We start from the raw sequence: 22,365 nt of genomic DNA, 5'->3' as shown, positions 1-22,365 counted from the left end.
GTGTGGTTTCATTTTCTGGACAATTGAGGTTTGAAGCTCTCCCCATCATTTCTTTCTTTAAAAATAAGTGTACAGTGGCATTTTAGAGTCAGATGTTGGTACCTGCAGGAAATTGTGCTTGATTTTGGTTGGGCTTGTGTTGAATCTACAGATCAGTTTGGTGAGAACTGACATCATAACAATATCCTGACATCTGGCCCAGGAACACAGGTGTCTCTCCATTTGTGTGGGTTTACTTTGATTTATTTTATCACCCACTTGTGGTTTTCAGCATGCAGGTCCCATGCATGTTTTGGTGGAATTATACCTGAATGATTCTTTTTTTTTTCCATGCTACTGTAAATGGTACCATTTCTTAAATTTCATATCCTAATTATTCATTGTTAATATATAGACATGCACCTGATTCTAATGTATTTGGAAACAAAAAAAAGACAAAAAAGAGAGGTCTCAAGTAGAGAAATAGTACCTTACTTCAAGCAAACAGGGCTATTGCATGAAAGATTAGACAAGACAAATGGGTAAGAAAGAAGTGGTATGTGTGGTGTGTGTGTGTGTGTGTGTGTGTGCAGATGGACACACTGGAATATTGTACAGCCATAAAAAAGGATGAGATCTTGCTATTTGTGACCACATAGATGGACCTGGAGGGTATTATGGTAAGTGAAGTAAATTAGACTGAGAAAGATAAATACCATATGCTTTCATTCATGTGGAATCTTTTAAAAAAAAAACAAAACAATATGCTGAGTGAAATAAGTCAAGCAGAGAGAGTCAATTATCATATGGTTTCACTTATTTGTGGAGCATAACAAAAAGCATGGAGGACATGGGGAGTTAGGGAGAAGGGGGTTGGGGTAAATTGGAAGGGGAGGTGAATCATGAGAGACTATGGACTCTGAAAAACAATCTGAGGGGTTTGAAGGGGCGGGGGGTGGGAGGTCAGGGTACCAGGTGGTGGGTATTATAGAAGGCACGGATTGCATGGAGCACTGGGTGTGGTGAAAAAAAATAATAAATACTGTTATGCTGAAAATAAATAAATGAGAAAAAAAAAAGCAGAATCAGTCCTATAAATACCAAGAACAAACTGATGGCTGCCAGAGAGAAGGGGGTGGGGGACAGACAGAATGAGGGAAAGAGACTGGGAGATATGGGCTTCTAGTTACAGAATGAGTGAGTCGTGGGAATAAGATAGAATAAGAATTATGGGCAATGATATTAGGATATATTATATATATATATATAAAATAGTGCTGTATAGTGACCAATGGTAGATACACTTGTGGTGAACATAATCTAACACAGAAGTTGAATCACTATATTTTACACCTGAAATTGATGTAATATTGTGTGTCAACTGTCCTCAAATTAAAAAAAAATTAAAGGAAAAAAGGTTAGGCTAACCTAGGCCAGATACTTAGCCAAAGAACCCAGTATGTGCTCAAAATATTAGCTCCACGTATCTTGCCTTCTCGCATTCTGAATTGCTCTAAAAGCAAGGCTCTAGTCCATGAGCGGGAGTTACGGAAATTAGAGTTACGGGATAGTGAGGACGGTAAGACTTAGTTTTAGGCAGACCTGGGTTTGAATCTTGATTCTGCCATGCACCAGCTGTGTGGTCTGGGGCATGTCTCTTACCCTCTCTGTTCTTCAGTTTCCTATTACTGCAAAGTGGAGAGGATACAAGATCTGTTGGTAACTTGACAAGAACATAGATCCTGGTACTTGGCAAAGGCCTCGTAAGCGTTAGGTACTTTCATTATTGCGTTGTTGTTGTTGTGGCTAAGCTGCAAGGAGAAAGATGATAGAGAGCCTAAGAAAGGCCTTTCTAACAATGCTTGTTGAGCAGTAGAATAGGCTGCATGTGTAGTGAGCCTCCCATCCCGGAATCATAGACCACTGTTACCTTGGATGTCCCAAGGGAAGTCAGGCTTCCCAGAGGGCTTCCCCTGTGTTGAGTTACTGTGATATCCCCCGTGGCATTAGAAGCAAGTGGCAGTGGGTTCCAGTCTCCCTGATCACCTAAGATACAAGACCCAAAGACACAAACAGCTTGAAGCAGTAGACAGAAATGGTATCCGTGGGAAAAAAAAAATGCAGACCAGACTTATCTTTCCATCAGCTGCAGTTTATGATTACACATTAAATTCAATTGCTTTCTTTAGGAGTCTGGTGTTGAGACCCATCCTCTCCAACCCAGTGCCATCCATTCTAGCTTTCCCCAGGAGTGCAGACAGACCAGCCGCCTTCCTAGTGTACACTAATTAATTTATCTCATGCTTGTGATTTTACGGTGCTTAAGTGCTGGAGCATTTCTGTTGATTCTTCTCCCTGCAAAGCACCTCACATTGCATAAAGACCATGAATCTCCATTGCAAACGCCGTCTGTCTTGGGCTAGGGAACAGCCCGCCGGCAGCCTGTTGTCTTGCTGGCGCTGCCTCTTACAGCCAAAGCAACACATCCATTAATTTATCCTTAATGACATTTTGACATTCCAATCAGTTCATCAGATGTTCCTTATGCAAGCCTTCTCCCGCACGGCCAGGCCAGGGTGCCAGGCCACTCTTGATGCATAATGTATGAAGCCGGTACGCTGCTCTGTACCCTCTGACAGACAGACACATCTGCTGTTCACAGGCTGCGGGCTCCTCACAGCCCCGGCTCCCGGAGTGAGCCACACCGATGCCTTCAGCGATGTTTTCTTCCGCATTTCCAGCTCGCTGCGCCTCGGGGATGCTGGTCAGTTCAAGGAGAGATGTCCTGGTTCAGAAACATACATGCAACAGGGCTCTCTGAGGGGAAGTGAGAGTGTGTCAAACCCCCGCTCCACGCAAAGGATTTAAAGACGCTTTCGTTCTACTAATTCAGGTGGAAGAAAGACCTGTGACAAACCGAACATCTTGAATTTTATTACCCTGAGACTACTTAAAAATAATGATTGCAGAGACATTCTGATAGCAGTAATGGATATCAAAGAAGAAATAAAAATTGTCCTTAATACCTTCCCTAGAACACATTAGTGTGGAGACATGTCCTCCAGTGGCAGTCACAATGCAGACCCAGTTTCTTTGTCTAGTTTTGTTGTTTTTTATTTTTTTTTAACTTAACGTAAGCCATTTGGCATTCTTCAGTGTTGTTACATAGTTTTCATTTTTAAAGGCACTGCATCATTTTAATAGCTGCATAATATTCCATCCAGGGGATGCACCGTCATTTACTGAACCCGTCCCCTGTCGGTAGACATTTACGAGGCTGTGACTGGTGCTTGGCTCTTTAAGAGAAGCGGCAGCGTGGGCTCCAGGAGAGAGCAGGCTCTGCAGCCCGGAGAGGCTCCAATCCCACCTGGACCCTTTACCTGTTTTATGAGTTTGGGATTAACCTCTGCGCCTCCAATCCCTCACCTCTAAAACAAAAGAAATGATCACTCCCTTGTAGTGTTGCTGGGAGGATTATAGGTGTTTTTAAGATACCGAGCACACAGTGGTACTTACTGCATGTTAAACTATTACACTCACACGTCTATACCTGTGCTCGTAGATCAGGGGCAATCCTGCCCTTCCCGGCCTCCCCCTGGGGACATGTGACAATGCCTAAAGACATTTTTAATGTGTCGCATCTGGGAGTGAGAGGAGTGGCTGGAATGCAGTGGGTAGAAGCCCTCGCAGGACAGCCTCCTCAACAAAAGATTATCCTGCCCCACCTGTCAGTAACGCTGAGATAAAGAACCCCTGGCATACACAAAGCTGGTTTCCAATGTGACCTACAGAATATATATATTTTTTTTCTTTCCATTTTATTCTTTCATTAGGATAAAGTCCTAAGAAAATAGGAATACTTAAGAGTATATTATGCCCACTGGCAGTTTTGGGAGAAATGGGTGAGGTGGGGGATGGGAATAGGTTGGAGGTGACTGATTTAGGAGAAGAGGCAGCAGATAAATGCTATGTGCTCCCCATTGGGGTAGGGGGTGACATCCCATAGACTGGTTCTCCAAGGATAGTCCCAGCATCTCCTAGGAACTTGGAAATGCACATGTTCGGGTCCTGCCTCAGACTCACCAAATCAGGATCTCTGAGGGTCGAACGAAACCATCCCTGCTCTCACGCACCCTCAGGTGACCCTGAAGCACCCTCAGATTTGAGAATCACTGTACACACCATCTGTAGAGAAAGGCCCACTTGTACCACTCCAGGACAAACACTTGGGGCAGAAATAGATTAGACGTGTCAGGTCAAAGTCATGGGCACCCTCAAATAGGAAACTGAGGAACAGTAAAGGAATTAAAAGTGTGACTCGTTCATTCGTTCATTTAGTCAGTCAATATTTTTAAAGCTTTTATGACACTGAGCCAAGTGCTGAACTAGGTGCTAGAGAAAAGAGAAATGTAACCTAATGCATATTATGCAAATGATTATAATGAAGGATGGTGAGAGTGGCAGGCAGATGACAAGGCTAGGAAGTGGAGGTATTGTCCCATCAGGGAGAGATCAGATAAGGCCTCCTGGAAGACGTAGTGCTTGAAATGGAGCTTGAAAGATCTGTGATCTGTGGATTCATTAACTCTACAGTGCTTGCACCAGAAGCTGTCCAGGGCCCTGGGGCATGGGAAGTGCATGAGGCCAGCGTGGCCCCTGCTCATGTGGTTACAGTCTAGCAGGGAGGGTGACCCTGGGGGCTGGCCATCTAGCAGGACAGTGTGGTTTCTGGATGGGAACTGAAGGCCTGGGGTGAGAGGCGAGAAAGAGAGTGTGCCCTGGCCTGAGATCTGAGAAGTGTGGGCGTGGGGATGGGGAATGCAGAAGGAGGTTCACAGAGCTGGGGAAGGAAGAGCCAAGGAGCCTCGACAATGAGGAAAGATGGTTTGGAAGAGGTTGCTTTGGATAAAGTCTGAAGGATTCGTGGTCGTGCATCCATCCATGGTTAGGCTGGATGGGCAGAGCGGGCAGACCAGCCTCCAGGAGGATGTAAACAGGAGATTGAGTTCAGCTCAGCAGCAGCTCAGAGGAGAACATTCCTAGGTAGGGACCTGCCCCTCTCGAAGGGCTGCAGAGGGGAGGAGTCCCTGTCACCGGAGTTGGCAATCAGAGGTTGGATGGCCACTTGCTGAGGCATTGCCAGGGGTCTCCCAAGTTAGGATGGAAGAATGCTCCTGAGAACCTCAAAGACCATTCCAGCCCAGAGAACTTAACTCTGTAACCTATAATGACCTGAAACTGAGGATCAGAGTGTGATTGCGAGAGAAAAACATCTGCCGGAGTGTCTGGCTTGGTTTGTGGTCCTCCAAGCAAGATACGGATGGAGTGAGGAGGGCAGGGGAGAAAAGTCGTCACGTTGGTTCCCTGGAGCACTCATCCCAAGGAGCAGATGAAACACAAAATTAAGGTAAAAATAAAGCAGGGAAAAAGCATGCAGACTGCTAGTGTGAAGAAGGGAGAGAAAAAACACTGGCATTTACGGAATGTCAGTTACATGCCAAAGACCGTGCTGGGGAGTTTACACCTCTTATTTCTAATCATCAGAGTAACTCTGTGAACAAGAGCTTATCAAATACCATTTTACAGAGAAGGAAACTGAGTCTCATAGTCTCAAAGATGGAGACACAATTATGATTACACAGCAGGTTAGAACCACGTTTGTCTAGAGCCAAAGTCCATTTCCACAGCCCTGAGAACAGAGGGCTCTTTGCTTATCCCAGGGGCTTCTGAGCTCAGTGGCCTGAAAGCATTCTGGGCACTTGCTGCTGTTTCAACCACAGATTCCTGTGAGGCATGTATTCCCTTCTCGTTGCTTATTATTTAACAAATACTTGTAGAGAACTTATTTGATGGATGACAGATCCTACTGTAAGTGCTTAGTATTTATAAGTCAGTTTCTATTGCAAATTGTTGTCATAAGAATTCACTGTAATTAATCCCTATTTTTAAAGACGAGGAAACTGAGTTATAAAGAAGCTAAGTAATTTTCCAAGGGCACATAGCTAGTAAATCAGGGAGCTGGGACTTGAACCCCGACAGTCTGGCTCCAGACTGGGTCTGGGTCCTGATTCAGGGTTCAAGGGGTGGTGTGGCCATATGGCCAATGGGAGGAGGGCCTGGCACCTGTCTTAGGCCTTCTGCTGCACTGGTTCTCCTGCCAGCCCTCTAGAGGATGGTCAGACTGAGTCTGACTCTGTCCTTAGTGGAAAGAGTATGATACAGAAGAGAGGAAACCCAGGAAAGCAAGAGAGAGGAGCAGTCACATCCAGAAGAGAGAAGCAGAAGCAGACAGGTAGAGGCATAGACATGGAGGGCAAGAGAGCAGAAAAATGGAGGTAACAGGTATTGGCTGGGGTCCTTTGGCCTTTTAAGTTATGATGGGATGTGTTACAGTTACTTCTATAACCTTGCCATTCTGGTGGAGACACATAGAAGCCCCAGGCTACGGTGATGGGGGTCAGAGAGGAAGGACCCACCAGCTACTTTCCAGAATGGTTACCCTGCAGAGGTCATGAGCAGGCTGGATGTGAGTGGGTATGAGTGTGAGCTTTCTGCCTCCATCTGTGTACATATGTGTGTGAGTGTGTGTTTGCCTGGGAAGGAAGGGAACCAGCTGAAAAAACTTTGGGATGAGGGTGGATATATGTAGGCCCTTGGCCAAGCATGACTTAGCAAGGAACCTTAGAGAACATTCAGAGGCCTGACTGCCTGAGTTTGAATGCCAGCTACATCTCTTAAAGCCTGGGTGGACTTTCAGTGAGTTCCTTCCACTCTCTCTGCCTCCTTCTCTCATCTGTAAAATGAGGATGTAAAGCTCCCAATCTCATGTAGTAATTAGAAGAATTAAAGGAGTCAATACTCTGTGTTTGTGATAGCCTTAATAGTGCCTAGCATGGAATAAGTGCTATTATATATGTGTTTATTAAAGAAGTGAAATAAATTTGGTATTTATTGTTTCATGAGAATGTTATTTGTTTCCTAGGGCTTCATAACAAAATAGCACCAACTGGACGGCTGCAAACAAGCAGATTTATTCCCTTTCAGTTTCAGAGGGTAGAAGTGTGAAACTGAAACGTTGGCAGGGTCGTTCTCCCTCTAGAACTCTGAGTAGAATCCTTTCTTGCCTCTTCCTAGTTTCGGGAGGGTACTGGCAACCCTTGGCTTCCAGCTGCCTCTCTCCATTCTCTACCTCTGTCCTCACATGTCTTCTCCCTTCATCCAAATTTCCAATTTTCCTTCTTGTAAGGATACCAAACATGTTGGAGTAAGGCCCACCTTAATGATTTCATCTTGATTTGATTCCATCTCTAAAGACCCTGTTTCCAAAGAAGGTCACGGTCACAGGTACCAGAGGTCAGTATTTCAATGTATCTTTAGGAGGGGACCCAAGGCAACCAAGGACAGTCATTTAAAAAGCATCTCTTCTTGCCTTGGTTCTAAGATACCAACTGCCCCTTGTAGTGAAATCAATATCCCGAAAGGGGAAAGGGCATGTCCCCAGTGACTCAGTAGGGGATCGGGAAACCTAAGCTGGCATCCAGATCTCCTACCTCTTTTTCTTTTTCTTTTTTTTTTTTTTTTAAGATTTTATTTATTTATTTGACAGAGCAAGAGAGATCAGAAGGAGGCAGAGAGGTAGGCAGAGAGAGAGAGAGAAGGGGAAGCAGGCTCCTTGCTGAGCAGAGAGCCCAATACAGGGCTTGATCCCAGGACCCTGAGACCATGACCTGAGCTGAAGGCAGAGGCTTAACCCACTGAGCCACCCAGGCACCTAGATCTCCTACTTCTTGGTCCCTCCACTTCCACAAGTGAAACGTGATAGGGACTCTTCACTGATTCAGACCAGCCAAAGAGTGGATTCTCAACACCAGGGTCTTCAAACTTTAGCTTGTGCTAGAATTCCCTGGAAAGATTATTAATCATCCAGAGTTTCTGATTCCGTAGATAAGGGGTGGGGCCAGAGAAATTGCATTTCTAATATGTTTCCGGGTGAAACTGATGTTGCTGGTCCAAAGACAACACTGTTCTACATCGGTGGTGCTCAAGATTGGTGGCACATGGTAATCACCTGGAGAGCTTCTGAAAACCCCCATGCCCAGGCTGAACCCCAGACCGATTAAACTAGAAGCTCATTGGTAATTTTTTAAGCTCCCCAAATGATTTGTGTAGCCAAGGTTGAGAAGTGTGGCTCTAGGACACATCAAAGGATGTTTCTAGAGAAAAGGCATTCTTCAGGACACCCACTTGAGAAGATTCCTATTTAATAAGTAATGAGGCAGTTTAAATTAATATGGCAGTCTCCTGTATTTAAAAGATTACCAGAGAGCATGTATTGAGTGCTTACTGTATACCATGCACTAGGATCACTGCTTTGCCAGTCACATACCGTTTCATCATCACAACCACCTTCTGGGAAAGTACTGTTGTTCCTTCTTTTCAGACTGAAGGAAACTGACATGCAGAGGGATGAGTAACTTGCAAGAGCTCATACAGCTCGTCTGAGACGGAGCCAGGTTCTGATGCCAGGCTGTCTGGCACCAAAGCCAGTGTGTTAACTGCTTTGCCATTCTGCCTCCTGAGAGAAAGTGGTGTGTTCTCCTTTAAATTCTGCACATATCCATAGCCTCATTTATGCTATCAACTCTGATGCGGTGTAGCCCAGCCCCTGCCTCAATTACAGTAATTCTGAGTTAGTGAGGTTTGGATTAATGAGGTTTTGCTGCATTCACAAGGGACGAAAATCATGTGTACCATGGACGGAATTGGCACTTCTCATTTCATTCCAAAAAGAGAGGTGGAGGGTTGTTCGAACAGGTGTCCTGCGTTGGCAGATAGAAAGCAGGGTTTGGGTCCTGTGGCCTCTGCCATTGTGCCATGTGCCTTGGCTAAGCCCCTCCTCTGTCCGGGCCTATTTCTTCTTGAGTAAAATGAGCGGATGGTTCAGTTCCCTTATATTTCTGATGAATAACTTCAATTAAAGATCCCATCTTGCCAGCTCAGGGACAACCCGGCTCCAAAGGGGAGAGGGCCAGCTTGTAATAGGAGTCGAGCCTCAGTTGTGTTTTCTTTGTCCACTTTCTATGGGCTGAGGATCTTTCTCTGGCTCCAGTGTCCTCATCTTTGTTGCTCCCCAGGAAGGTCTGTCCAGAGATACCAATAGAGGATGGGTCAAAGGAAGACCCCTGTGGGGAAAAGAAAGAATGCCTTCTCCATGTCTCCGTAGGAGCATGGGCATAGCTCTTCATGCTATGGGGAGCCCCCAAGACCCTCCCCCAATTGGCTGGAGCCTCCCGTTCCCAGCCCAGAATAGATTCAAGGGTTTTACAGAATCCAGATGGCAGAATTCCCTACTGCCTCTTTCCCAAGTGGCTTCTCAGTCTCTACTTCAACTTTTCCAGTGATGGAATGCTCATTTCTTCTGAAAGCTTAAGCAGGGCAAGGGCCGTGCCTGGTTTTTTACATCATGGTCTCTTTCTAAGAGCTACTGGTCCAAAGTAGGTGTTTATTAAACATTTTCCCAACACACCAGTGAGCAAAGAGGAAGACACTACTAACTTTGGGAAGGAGACAAAGACTTCTTTTTTTTTTTTTTTTTTAAGATTTTATTTATTTATTTGAAAGACAGATATCACAAGTAGGCAGAGAGGCAGGCAGAGAGAGAGAGAGAGGGAAGCAGGCTTCCGGCGGAGCAGGGAGCCCGATACGGGGCTCGATCCCAGGACCCTGAGATCATGACCCGAGCCGAAGGCAGCAGCCCAAACCACTGAGCCACCCAGGCGCCCCGAGACAAAGACTTCTAAGACTAGGGGATGTTTGAGTTGGGACTTAAAAGATGTAGAGAAAGAAGATCACCAAAGAAGAAGAAACGGGAAGGATAGTGGGGCATCAGCACTTCCAAGAGAGACCCAAGCCCTTCTAGTTGGTTCTTTCTTCCTTGTCTCAAGCCAACCTGTTTCTAATTCTGTTCCCTGGGGCCACAACAGAGCCAGACATCAGATGAGTGAAGAGAGCATTCCTAAATATTCCCTCTCCTTGAGAAATAATCCCCATTGTTTCCAGCGCTCCTTCTCTCGAAGTGTGATTTCAGAACCTTTCACAGCCTCGTATTCCTCTCCCTCGGGCCATCGCACCTGACGCTGCCCCTTATAAAGAGTGGTGCCGAGAATAAATCATAGGACTCACAGTCCATCATGGGGCATCTTCCCTGCCACCTACACTCACTCAGCTCACAAGCAAAGGTTAGAAAGACCTCAGAGTGATCGGTGAGAAGAAAGAATGCCAAGAGCTATGGTCACATCACATTGTTCCCACCTGTCAGAAAGAGTAAACTTTGGATTGCCAGGTCTTAAAACATTCTTCAGCTCTAAAAATGTCCCTGTAGAGGAATTGAAACGCTTCCATGTATGTTGTCTTTTTACCAGCGTTTGGTACCCCCTGCTGGTGAAATTGTGTGACCCAGTTGGCAAGAATCTCAGAACAGTTAGAGGAGAAAAATCCCAAGTTTCAGAAGTCAAAAGTACTTGAGTCTTGAAGGAGCTGAAGATTCCATGAGTAATATGACTATCTTATTTAACATGTAACCATTTTATGCGATTTAAAAAAAAAACATTCTGTGGCTGTGGCTATTCCATGGGCTCTAAGTGAAAAAAAAAAATTCTGACTTCTGTAAACATTCCATTAATTCTGCAAACATCACAAGAATTCTATGACAACCACCGGAAGAAAATGCTAAGTTGTCAGCCAAAAATATTCATAAAGTAGAAATATTTCAGGTCACAAACTAATTTTGTGCACGTTTTTCTTCCTCTTTCCTTGTATGTATCTTTTTTTAAAGTGGTTATAATTTGCAGTCAGAGTAGCATGGCAATTTTTTCTGCACTTCAAATTGTAGACTTTTAAATATAAATTTGTACAACAAATTTATTGAGCCCTGGCTGTGTGCCAGACACTTAGCGAGAAATTGGAGTAGGTGCAAGAAGTCAAAAGCCCTTCACCCAAGAGGTTCTTGCCCTAGTGGGTGGGAGAGTTGAATTCACTTCAGTTCAACTAGACAAGTGCTTAGCTGACATGGCAACAAAGCTTTCCTTAATCTACTGAGAGGGTTCAAATCACCTGTTGGCATGTTCCTACCTCCGTGTGTTTCTTCTCCTTGGCTTTCATCACTTTCGTGACTTAAAAAAAATTTTAACGATTTTATTTATTTATTTAAGAGAGAGTGAGAGAGATCCCAAGTAGGCAGAGAGGCAGGCAGAGAGGAGGAAGCAGGCTCCCTGCCAAGCAGAAAGCCCGATGCGGGGCTCGATCCCAGGACCCTGAGACCATGACCTGAGCTGAGGGCAGAGGCTTAACCCACTGAGCCACCCAGGCTCACCACTTTTGTGATTTTATATTTGTTTCTGTATTTATCTGTTTAGCACCTTTCTTTGCCAGTAGTGTCTGTGTTCTGTGAAGGTCAAAGTCATGTCTGGCTCTTGTCATGGTGATCTTACATCTAGCAGAGACTGGTACATGTAGGTGCTCCATAAATATTTGTACAGTGGATGAGTCAGCCAAGAAGAGAAAACGACAAATCTAGTTAGAGGAGCAAGAGAAACCTCAAAGGAAAGGTGGCATTTGAATACCGCTGAGCCTTGGGGGACGCAGAGGAGGTGGCCCGTGGAGAAGAATGGGGACACTTTAAGGAGCGGAGAATGTTGAGGAATTTGGGGGGATGAAGATAGGCAGTTGGGGGCCGCCTGGGTGGCTCAGTGGGTTAAGCCTCTGCCTTCAGCTCAGGTCATGATCCCAGGGTCCTGGGATCGAGTCCCGCATCGGGCTCTCTGCTCAGCGGGGAGCCTGCTTCCTCCTCTCTCTGCCTGCTTCTCTGCCTACTTGTGATCTCTGTCTGTCCAATGAATAAATAAACTATTAAAAAAAAGAAGAAGAAGATAGGCAGTTGGTGTTTCCCAAGAGGACGTGTGTGTGGAAGATAAGGCTGAGTTGAAGCCTAGAGCCATAGGCACAGGGAGTTTCATGCCCTACTCAGAGGCTTGGATTTCCCCCTCTTCTAAGGAAAGAAAGGGAGGGGAATCAGTTAAGCTCCATGATTATAAGAATAAACATGATTTTTTCCTGTATTGCCAAGAGGGTTTTTTAATGCTTAAATTTTGAATTCTGATACAATACAGATTCCAAAACTATGGTTTTGTGTTTTATTTCCTTCTACATCCTTTCCCTCTATTTCCGCTTTGTAGCTGTATTTGCCAGTTGCCGAAACACCTGCCTATACGTTTTTAAATTACCACAGAGTATCATTATCACCGCAAACACTGTCAGCCATGGGCTTAAATACTAAACACGCCATCCTCCTCAGCTTTTACAACTTGGTTAGCTGTCCAGTTCTTAAATATCTATGTTTTGGAGAAGCTCGATTTTTCATTTTTCATCCAGGTTAAATCCATTTCTGTTAAATGCCTATTTTTCATAGATGCAGCAAGACCTTTGTTTTATTATTATTATTATTCCTTTGGAAACAAAGGATTTGTGCCTGAGACAACTCTCCCCATATCATTTTACCCTTAATGGAAGGAGATTGGTGGGAGCTCTGCCCTTACAGAACTATCAAAGCCTCTAGTACACACTCACTTCTAGTTTGAAAGTTAACTTTCTTACTGGATTTCCTTTTGTTTCCTGCTGGGGCCGTGTGAGGAGAGCTCAGAGAGAGGCAATGAATCTGCTGTATATCTTTTCAAATTTATGATTAAGAAGGTCACATATACATTTTTAAACACACTCCTTTTTGATAATAAATGAAGAATAAAATGTTGAAATGTCATCCGTAGTAGACCCACTCATTTCTCTTTCGCTGGTGCTCCCCCTGCCCCCAGTCTGATGGCCTGGAGATGGTGAGAAAAGGCCCAACTGGTCTAATGCTTTGCTCCTTCTTGCTTCTGTCTGAGCTGGAACGCAATGCCTATAGCTAAAGCATCCTAACCACATGATGCATTCCTTTCCCTGAGGGCCCTTCTTTTCCGCGGGCCAATGGGGACAGAAAGAGACAGAAGGAGAGAGAGGGAGGGGAAGAAGGAAGGAAGGAAAGGTAGGAAGGAAAGAAGGGAAGAATTCCATTTTAGGCTGCATTTGTCTGCAACTTGGGGCCCAAATTGGGAAGATAAAGTTCTCTTGTTGGTGATAATTTCCTGGATCCTGATTCACTCTTCCTGCCTCGCCACTGTGCTCTGTGCTTTCAACGCCAGATCGACATGGACTCCGTGCCCCCGGCTTCCAGCTGGGTTTAGCTAATGAGAGCCACTGTTTGGGGGTCAGGGTGAGAGAGGAGGATGTAGTCAGGGTGTTTATGCCCCTAGTTCCCTCCGTGGGGGGGGGGTCGGCTGGATCCCTTGAGAGAGAGTTGCTTCTTCTGGGCAGGTGGTTTTCTCTTGTCTTCACAACTCTCTCCTTGGGAGTTCTGGTCACTGCTTCCTCTGCTTGTCCCACATGGTGGCCAACAGCTCACCTGTCATTACAATGGACCTTGCATTCTCCTTTACCCTTCTTACTTTCAGCAGTAGTCCTTTTACACATAAACTGTCCCCAAGTTATCCCCTCTTGAGTGTGCCATCTGTTATTTTTCTGTGAAGACCGTGTCTACGTTGATGGACCATGCGAAGGGGTTACTATCATACTATCAAACCAGAACTGATCCTAGATGAACTACCCTAAAATACTTCTAGGTCTAGGGTCCCCTGGATGGCTCAGTCATTAAGCATCTGCCTTCAGCTCAGGTCATGATCCCAGGGTTCTGGGATCGAGCCCCGTATCGGGCTCCCTGCTCAGTGAGAAGCCTTCTTCTCCCTCTCCCACTCCCCCTCCTTGGTTTCCCTCCCTTTCTGTGTCTCTCTCTGTCAAATAAATAAAATATTTAATTAAAAAATACTTCTAGGTCTGGGATTATTGTTTTGTATCATACCTCCTCTGATAGGGAGATCATTACCTCTTGAACAGCCTATTTTGTGACCAGACAGGCTCCATTTTGGAAAATTATTTTTTATATGGTGCTGAATTTGATTTCTCTGAGAGACCTGTTGTTTTTGTGCTGAGGTAGGAGTGACCAAGTTTGAAATTGAAGCCAAGACCTGTGCAAAATGGGGCAGCAGACCTGGAAGAATTTACCCCAAAGATATTTAATGTGCCCATCACCTTCCACATCACAGGAACAAAATAACTATATTTAGAATCAGAAATGTGGGGAAATCTCAGAGGAACCTTGTTGGTTTTTAGAAATATTTGAAGAATTGCTACATGCAAGAGGTATTAGCCATGTTCTTGTATTTCTAAAGATCTCAGTACAATCAGTTAACATTAAAGGGAGTTAGATTTGAAATCCATATAAAGAGCTTTTTAACCCATCAGCTGCTACAGAAGGTGTCAAAATCTCTACCACTTGATATCTAGGGATTTCGCAGTGGGTCTCCCGGAATGAGGTTGGACCAGTAGGGATACCATAAAAGCAAGAAGAGCAGTTGCCACGTGTTGAATGTTCTCTGTGTGCTTGGAACTGTGCTCGATGTGTTTCACACTTGCTCTCATTTAATCATCATGACCCTGGGGCGCTGGCCCAGTTGTTTCCCCCTGTACATAGAGGATGAGTTCAGAATTTGAAGAGGTTAAAGAATTTGCTAGGGTCATGGGATGGCGAGATGGTGATGGTGAGATGGGATATGAACCCAGGTCTTCCTGGACAAAGCCAATGATTCTAACCTCCAGTGGATGATGTCAGAATGATCTAGGGAACTAGGTGACCACACACTGACCTCACCTCTACCCTGCCTTTATGAGTTAGGGCGTCTGTGTCCTTTTATCAGCTCTTGAAATGATTCTAATTTATACCCGAGTTTGGGAACCACTGCTTTAAGCTAGTATTATTATGAACACCACCTGGTTCTGAGGATCTTTTATTCCTATGGGAATAGTTAGTCATCCAGTTCACCTTTCAGTTTTCTCCTTTGATCTACAAGGCTGACTACCCCCACCCGCAGCCTTACCCTTCACCAACCAGCAGACCCTACTTCAGTCTACCATTGGTTGGTGTGTTATTTTGTAATCTTAGTCTCTTAGTTCTCCATTGTGAATCTCATTCAGAGCCCTAGGAACAGAAAGATCCATCTGATCTCTTCCCCCGCTTTGGAAGGAGAGCAAGGGAAGCATCACCCAAGTCTCATTGATTTCCCATTTTAAGTTCAAGTAAAGAACATACCTGTTGTTGGAAATGAGCCAGGTTAAGTCTCATATTTCTGAGTAAAGGAAAGCCATTAATGATTTCAGGAGGTCTTAGGCTTATTCCACCTTGGCATTGGAGGACCCACCATGACTGTTTCTGGAGAATGAAACAGGTTCAGGAGTTGAGGATGATGAGTGGGAAAGAAGAGCAATCTGGTCTTCCCAATCCTTTAAAACAACTGAAACCATCTAACTGTGATTTTTTCCCCTTGCACATGTCCCAAAGGAAGCTGGCCAAGAAGCAGAAGGAGACACAGAGTGGAGCCCAGAGGGAGATGGGACCTGTGGCCTCAGCCGACAAACCCACCACCAAGCTCAGCACCAGCCGCAACGATGAAGGCTTCTCCTCTAGCTCTCAGGATGTTAATGGATTCAGTAAGTTGAGCCAATTAAGTGTAAGGGAATGCCCATGGTCCAGCTTGACCCTGATACCTCTGCTACGGACCCCTCACAGTGGTTAGATGCTATAGGGCATGGGCTCAGGATGCTTTCCTGGGATGTTCCAAGGATGAAGGTTCTCCTTGGCAGAGACTTGAAGCAGCCCATCTCGAGGGGAAAGAAGGATTTAAGACTGTCCCCCAAAGCAGATGGAAATGGGAGCAGACCATCTTAACTGCTTGTTAACAAAACTATTAACAGTTTTGGGGTTTCTTTTTTTTTTTCCTAAAAAAAGAGGACATGGTTACGCCCATAACGAGAAAAACATGCCATACTGAATTGAATACAGTTTTCAAAACAGTGTTTCATATAAACTATGTAAGGTAGGTGCATCATTGATTATAATGGTTTATATTTTAAGTGCTTAGGAAACTGAGGCTCAGAGAAGCAAGTTCTCCAGTGTTCCATAGCTGATGAGTAACACATCCAGACCTGCAAGCCAGACCCCCCAACCCTGGCCGGGTCCAACGCAGAGCCAGTGTTCCAAGTAGTGTTCAGTCAAGAGCCCCTGAGCCCTCATGCAGAGTGGATACAGGATCCCAAGCCAATAGAAGTGGCTAAGATTTTAGGGCGAACCCTAGTCCAGAGGAGAACCTCAGAACTGGCAACATTCAAAGCTACCTTGGTGGTCAGACTCAAGAGAGCTAAAAATGAGCTAACTCATTTTTCATTAAGCTAGTCTTTTTCCTAGTTTTATTAGAAATGCTTGATCCCACAGCCTCTGCTCCAGATTAGGGAAATTCAGAAACTCTAAAAAATATGAGCATAGACAAATGTCCTCCACACACTGCATCAGTGACGAATGGAAGAAACCATAATTTGTAAAAGTGACATAGACAGGGTCAATTTGGGCATGGTGAGGGATCGTGAGAAAATGAAGGAAAAAAGAAAGAAATATTTATTGACCATCTTTGTCCTCTCCACACCCTGTAAGATACTTTGTATGATTGGCCCCATTTTGTAGATTAAGGCATCCAAAGGTCCATGCAATTGGCTGACCTTTTCAGAGGGACTTGGCTAATTCCCGATGGGTCCAGGTTCTGAGGCTAATGCAGACCCATGATTGCTAACGTCAGGTCCAACACAGAACCCATCTGAGAAAGTTTTCAAAGAAATATGTAGGCTGTGCACCTGACCCACTCAATCGAAATCTCCTGAGGGAAGAGGGGGAGGAAGATGACGGGTAAAGTGGGATGTGGATTTTGTAAAAGTCATTTAGACAGTTCTTGCAGGCACACTGGTTAAGAACCCTGAACTCTGAGGGGAGTGATAGCCGTTTTCAAATATTGACATGCTGCCCGAGGAAAGAAATTAGTTTTAAACCTATAAAAAGGTTGAAAAAATAGTAAAATGAATACTCGTATACCTTGTCCCTAGACTCACTAATTACTCACACACACTCTCTCCATGTGTGTTTGTGTGTGTGTATATCTCTATATCTCTCTACATATAATAGATATTATATATATATTATATAAAATATATATGTATGTATACATACACATATATATGTATATATATACATATGTATATACATATGTATACACATATATATGTATACACATATGTATATATGTATACACATATATATGTATACACATATGGAGAGATCGTGTGTGAGTAATTAGTGAGCATGTCTATATATATATATATATAAAATGTGATTTTGTATATATATATGTATATATGTATATATGTATACACATATGTATATATGTGTGTATACATATATACATACACACATATGCTACATATATGCATATATGTGTATGTATACATACATATATATTTTATATAATATATATATAATATCTATTATATGTAGAGAGATATAGAGATATACACACACACAAACACACATGGAGAGAGTGTGTGTGAGTAATTAGTGAGCATGTCTATATATATATATATATATATATAGTGATTTTTCTGAGCCATTTAGAAGTAGCTTGTAGACATCATGACACTGTATCTCCAGAGAATTCAGCAAGTGCTTCCTAAGAACTAGGAGAGCTCTTCAACATAACCACTATAAAATTATCTCACACAAGAAATGTAACCTTATTTCAGTATCTGATACACCGGTCTACAGTTGAATTTCCTCAGGGGCCCCCAAGCGTTGGTTGCTGTGGCTGTGGCTGTTGTTTCAGTCCAGGGTCCCGTCAAGGGGCTCACATTATACTTGGTCATCGTGTCTCTCTATCACCTTCCACCTGGAATGGCCCTCCCGCCTTTAATTTTTCTTCCAGGGTCCTGACATCTTTTAAAAGTCTAGGCCAGTGGTCCCATAGGATGTGGCACAATCCAGATTAATCTGATTTTGTGCATCGTGATCACATTCAGGTTAACGTGTCAGCAAAAATGCGACCTCAGTGGCATCGTCTACCCTCCTTTTGCGCTGTTTCAGGAGACAGATGCTGTCCCGTTGCCCGTCGTTGGCCATGCTGAGTCTGCGCACTTCTTAAGATTGCGTGATGACTTTAAAGACAAAATCTAACATCGCATACTGATTATTTCATGAGCAAATATTTAACTTCCGTTTTCCTCAGAGAGCAGAGCAAGTTTGTAGTCTGCCTCCCCACAAATCCAGTGCGTTTTATTTTCTCAACACAGATGAATCACCGGGATTCATACTTTCCCTCAGGACTGAGGAAAGGGCAGAGTGGCATAGATGGCCAGGAGAAGCAGACAGGGTGTTGACAGAGAAATGGGCTTTTCCTTAAGTCCAGAGCTTCCTGAGAGTCTCTGCCTGATTTAATCTCTCACGGATTCTCCTGCTTTGGGCCCAGGGGCCAGGAAGTTCTACTGTGAGTCTAGCTGATAGAACATCCTGGCCAAGTGATACCCATTCACCCAAAACCTTTCCTGGATAGGCCAGATTCTTGTGCACATCTTTTTTCCATTTGTAGAAATGCCCTGGGAAGACTGAAATCCAAAAATATTATAGTCATAGCTACATACCCTCAAAATTATAGGTATTTGATCTTGAGCTTTCTCATTTCAAGGGAAAACCTGGGTAATACCAGTTTCTTGGATTTCAAGGGGAAACATCACCACTGTTTTCCCCTTGGGCTAAAACTTACAAGAAAGCACCTTACAACTCAGGTAGATTGGCCAGCCAGAGAGGAAGAGGAAAGCTGTCCAACAGAATCTAATTAGACATCTTCAGAGTAAAGAGAGACAATATTTCCAAATGACTCATATGCATGTGTGATTTATACATACAAACACAGACATATCCATATGTACATAGGCAAAGACATATATAGACAGATATACATGTATATACATTTTAATGATATTGCTTTTAGAAAGACAGGGGAAAAAATTGAACTGGCATTATACTCAATTGTTAAGAAATTTTGCATTTGTTTGCATCCCTGACTATTTCAGGACTCTATCTATGCATCTGGTGTCCTCAGGCTATAGCCACAAACACGCTCTGGGGATTCTTTTTAATGCCCTGGAATGCATCAGGTACCTTTTAAAATGCCCTGTGGAACCACTGGGATGAGATTTGAGGGGGAAAAATGTAAGTAATGCTTACACTAGAGATGTAGAAATTGCTTCTGAAATCACCCTGATGTATGTAAAATTGAATCTATTTTCGCGGCATTAGGGAAGTGACTGCCTGGCTTCTGCATCGGCTTTAGGAGGCCCTGAGATGCTTTGCAAATGTTGAGGATGCACTGAGAAAGGCAGAGCCCGAGAATACATGTCACATCAGAAAAGATTACAGAAGAATGTGCCCTGAGCAATTATTTCATTATTGAACAGGTGGACTCTTGCTTAATTTAAACTCCCCTTCTCCCTACATACGTTGATGTTCTGGGGCTTTCTATTCCAAATGACTGCTAAGTTGTGCAGCAGCCATTCAGGCAAGCCTCTGGATTTTGTACGGGAACAATGACCTCGGGGCTGCAAGGGTGATAGGGCGCTGTCAGCGCTGGGCCTGGCTTCAGAGGGCTGCGGCAGTCTTGAGAAAGGAGGGCACGCCACATTTCAAGGACAAACAATGTGGATTGTCTTCGGTTTGAAGAAATGCTGGGTTTTATTAAGTAATCTCATTTTGATCTTATCGCCCTGTATACCTGATTGTTGTTTTTTTGTTTTTTGTTTTTTTCCTGAAATCTTGCTCGCTGGGATAATTTTCCAGGTCTTTCTTCTGATGCTATCTTTTTATATCTGTGCTTACATCTTCTTTTTTATCTCTTTTGTTCCTGGTGTCATCTTGTCCGTGTTCATTTCAGTTCAAATCAAAGTGCTTCAAAACAAATCCCTGTTGAATTTCTATGATAGTGATGCTGGCGGGCCAGGTCCGAGGACCCAGAGGGGGTTCTGCAGGACCAGTCACGAAGGTCCCTAGCTGTGCACAGGCTAGAAATCAAGCACAAATCAGCAGGAGGTGAAAGCAGAGACAGTGAAGGTACAGAGCGTCTGAGAGACTCAGAAAGGAAAGCAGGGAGTCTTATCTTTATTGGGGCCTGGGGGGCTTTACAGAAGATGGTGGTCTGGTATATGTGTCACTCAGGCCTCCAAGAACAGGTTAAAACAAAGACAAGAACCTGGCGATTCACAGACCTGTACCCCTGGGGATAAAAATATATTATATGTTTATAAAAAAATAATAATAATAAAAATCAAGTATGGAAAAAACAAAAATAAAAACAAAACAATACAAAAAACAAAGACAAGAGCCTGGCTGGAGAGCCTCCTTGGAGCCACAGGGTCCTGGTCTCAAGATGTCTAATGCCAGGGATCTGGAATAGGAATATGGTGGCTTCATGCAGTCATTTTCACCTTGTCCTTCCTTAGATGTCACCTGTTCCAAGGAAATCATTAAACCCTTGCCCCTTACAAGCAGAACATACACAGTTTGCCTTCTGAGGCATGCACAAAGTAGTGTCTTGTATATAAGAAGTGTTTTTACCAAGTTTTTCATAATTTTCAAAGGTCCTTTTGCAAAATGCTGGAGACAAAAATCTTTATTCATGCATCATAAGATAGTTTGTAGGTTATTCTTATTAACCCCATCCTACAGACAGGGAAACTGAGGTTCAGAGAGACTCCATCCCCCAATCACATCGGCATTTGCAGAGTTATGTTAAGGATCCATTTCTCCTGACATCAGTTTGATTCTATCCATCTAGCTCTGCAGAGAATTTGGGAACATAGCCAGCAAAAGTGCCTACAGTAAAACAGTAATAAGAGAAATAAATAATCAAGATCAGAAACACATAAATGAAGACAAGAGCAAGATCAAGTTGGATTAAAATGTAATTGCATTATATTAAAAAGTGATCTAAATATGCAGGCTGGTAACTTTCACATTCCAATTTGGTTCTGAGCTTTTTAGTAGCAAAAACCTAAAGGAAGGTAACTTTCATTGGTGCCCAGTATATACTAGACCATATGCATTGCATACATCCCAGTCTTAAGTCTCGTAGGAAGCCTATAAATTATATAATATTCCCACTTCATTAATGAGGGAACTGAGTTTCAGAGAGCTGAAATAAATAAGTCCAATGTTGCACCCACAAAGAGTGGTGATGGGATTAGAAGCCAAAGAGGGTTATCTGACTGCAGAACCAGTGCACTTCGTCCTGGACTATGAATGGTAGCCGCTGACAGCTAGGAGAAAGGGGGAGCACCACTCTTCTCCCCATGACCAGCCAGCTCACAGAGCCCTCTACGGTGGTGTATTATCAAACCCATGTTACAGTTGAAACTGGTGCTGTGAGATACTGAAAAATCTTCTTCAAGGCACATGATGAATCCATAGTGAGGTCTGGACTACAGACGGTCTTTGTCTTCCCTCTAACATTTAAGGAGAATTGCCCTGCCGGCTGGGAGGACAGCGCCTCCTCTTGGTTCCTCTGTCCACTGAAGAGCCCACAGGAAGGCAACTGCCTGGGGTGGGGGTGCGGTGGGTGCTCTAACAGGCAGGATCTGTAGGAATCATCCCACTGGGAGCTTTCCAGGAGGTGGGACTGTAGACCAGATGTCCCCAACCTCAGGCATTTCTGATCCTGGACCAAGCTCTAGACAGATACATAGAAGAGTAAGGGGTGGCCCCAGGCACAGAGAGCTCGCAGCTCAGGAGGGGAACAGGTGCTCCAACACCAAAGATTTTTGCAGAGTCCAACAACGGCTGCATGACAGCCTGCAAAAAGAGCCACAGGACTCTTCCCCTGACTTTGTACCTCCCGTGTCACCAAAAATATACCCGGTAACCTCAGAGTTTACCCTGGCCTCAGAGATGTTTGCTGCTGATGAAGACGGGTGATCCTGAAACCTGATGGTACTCTGGGACCTTCAGCCCACAGACCTCCTAAAAGGATGTCCTTGTGAGTACATCAGGGAATGTCCAAGCTTGATACCCTGCAGAATGGCTTGGCAGAGATGGGGCGGGCAGAAGGAAGCGCCAGGCAGAATTTTAACCTGATTATTTTAGGGACATGTTATGTAACTAAAGTGATTCAAATAGGGAAGACAGATCATGACTTTAAAAGGGTAATGGCTGAAGTTGCCTTTAACTCCTTAGGAAGAGTCCTTCCCCCTGTCAGGAGGATATTGAGGCAGCTGGAGAAATGGGTCTCTGGGAAAACTGGTCTGACTGTGACCCTCTCTTGGGATGCTATGCCCTTGATTATGTGTGATATTAAAGATTGCTAATGATATCTTCTCTCT

General features: G+C 44.1%; 1 protein-coding gene across 16 annotated transcripts in view; it reads left to right on the top strand.

Moving 5' to 3' along the window:
* The window catches only part of PTPRT (protein tyrosine phosphatase receptor type T), a 1,049,177-nt gene that overhangs the window by 896,557 nt on the left and 130,255 nt on the right, over positions 1-22,365 (top strand). For 12 of the 16 annotated variants that reach the window (XM_082744638.1, XM_082744637.1, XM_082744651.1 and 9 more), the window contains one exon: positions 15,464-15,612. In XM_082744638.1, coding sequence (XP_082600764.1) covers positions 15,464-15,612 — 149 coding nt within the window. Of the gene's footprint in view, positions 1-15,456; positions 15,613-22,365 lie in introns of all 16 variants that reach the window. The other 4 variants (XM_082744650.1, XM_082744648.1, XM_082744645.1 and 1 more) reach the window with 1 other exon arrangement.

The sequence above is a fragment of the Mustela nivalis genome, assembly GCF_964662115.1.
Source record: "Mustela nivalis genome assembly, chromosome: 8".
Taxonomy (NCBI): domain Eukaryota; kingdom Metazoa; phylum Chordata; class Mammalia; order Carnivora; family Mustelidae; genus Mustela; species Mustela nivalis.
Note: the sequence above shows the minus strand (reverse complement) of the source record. Positions and strands in the feature narration are given on the sequence as shown.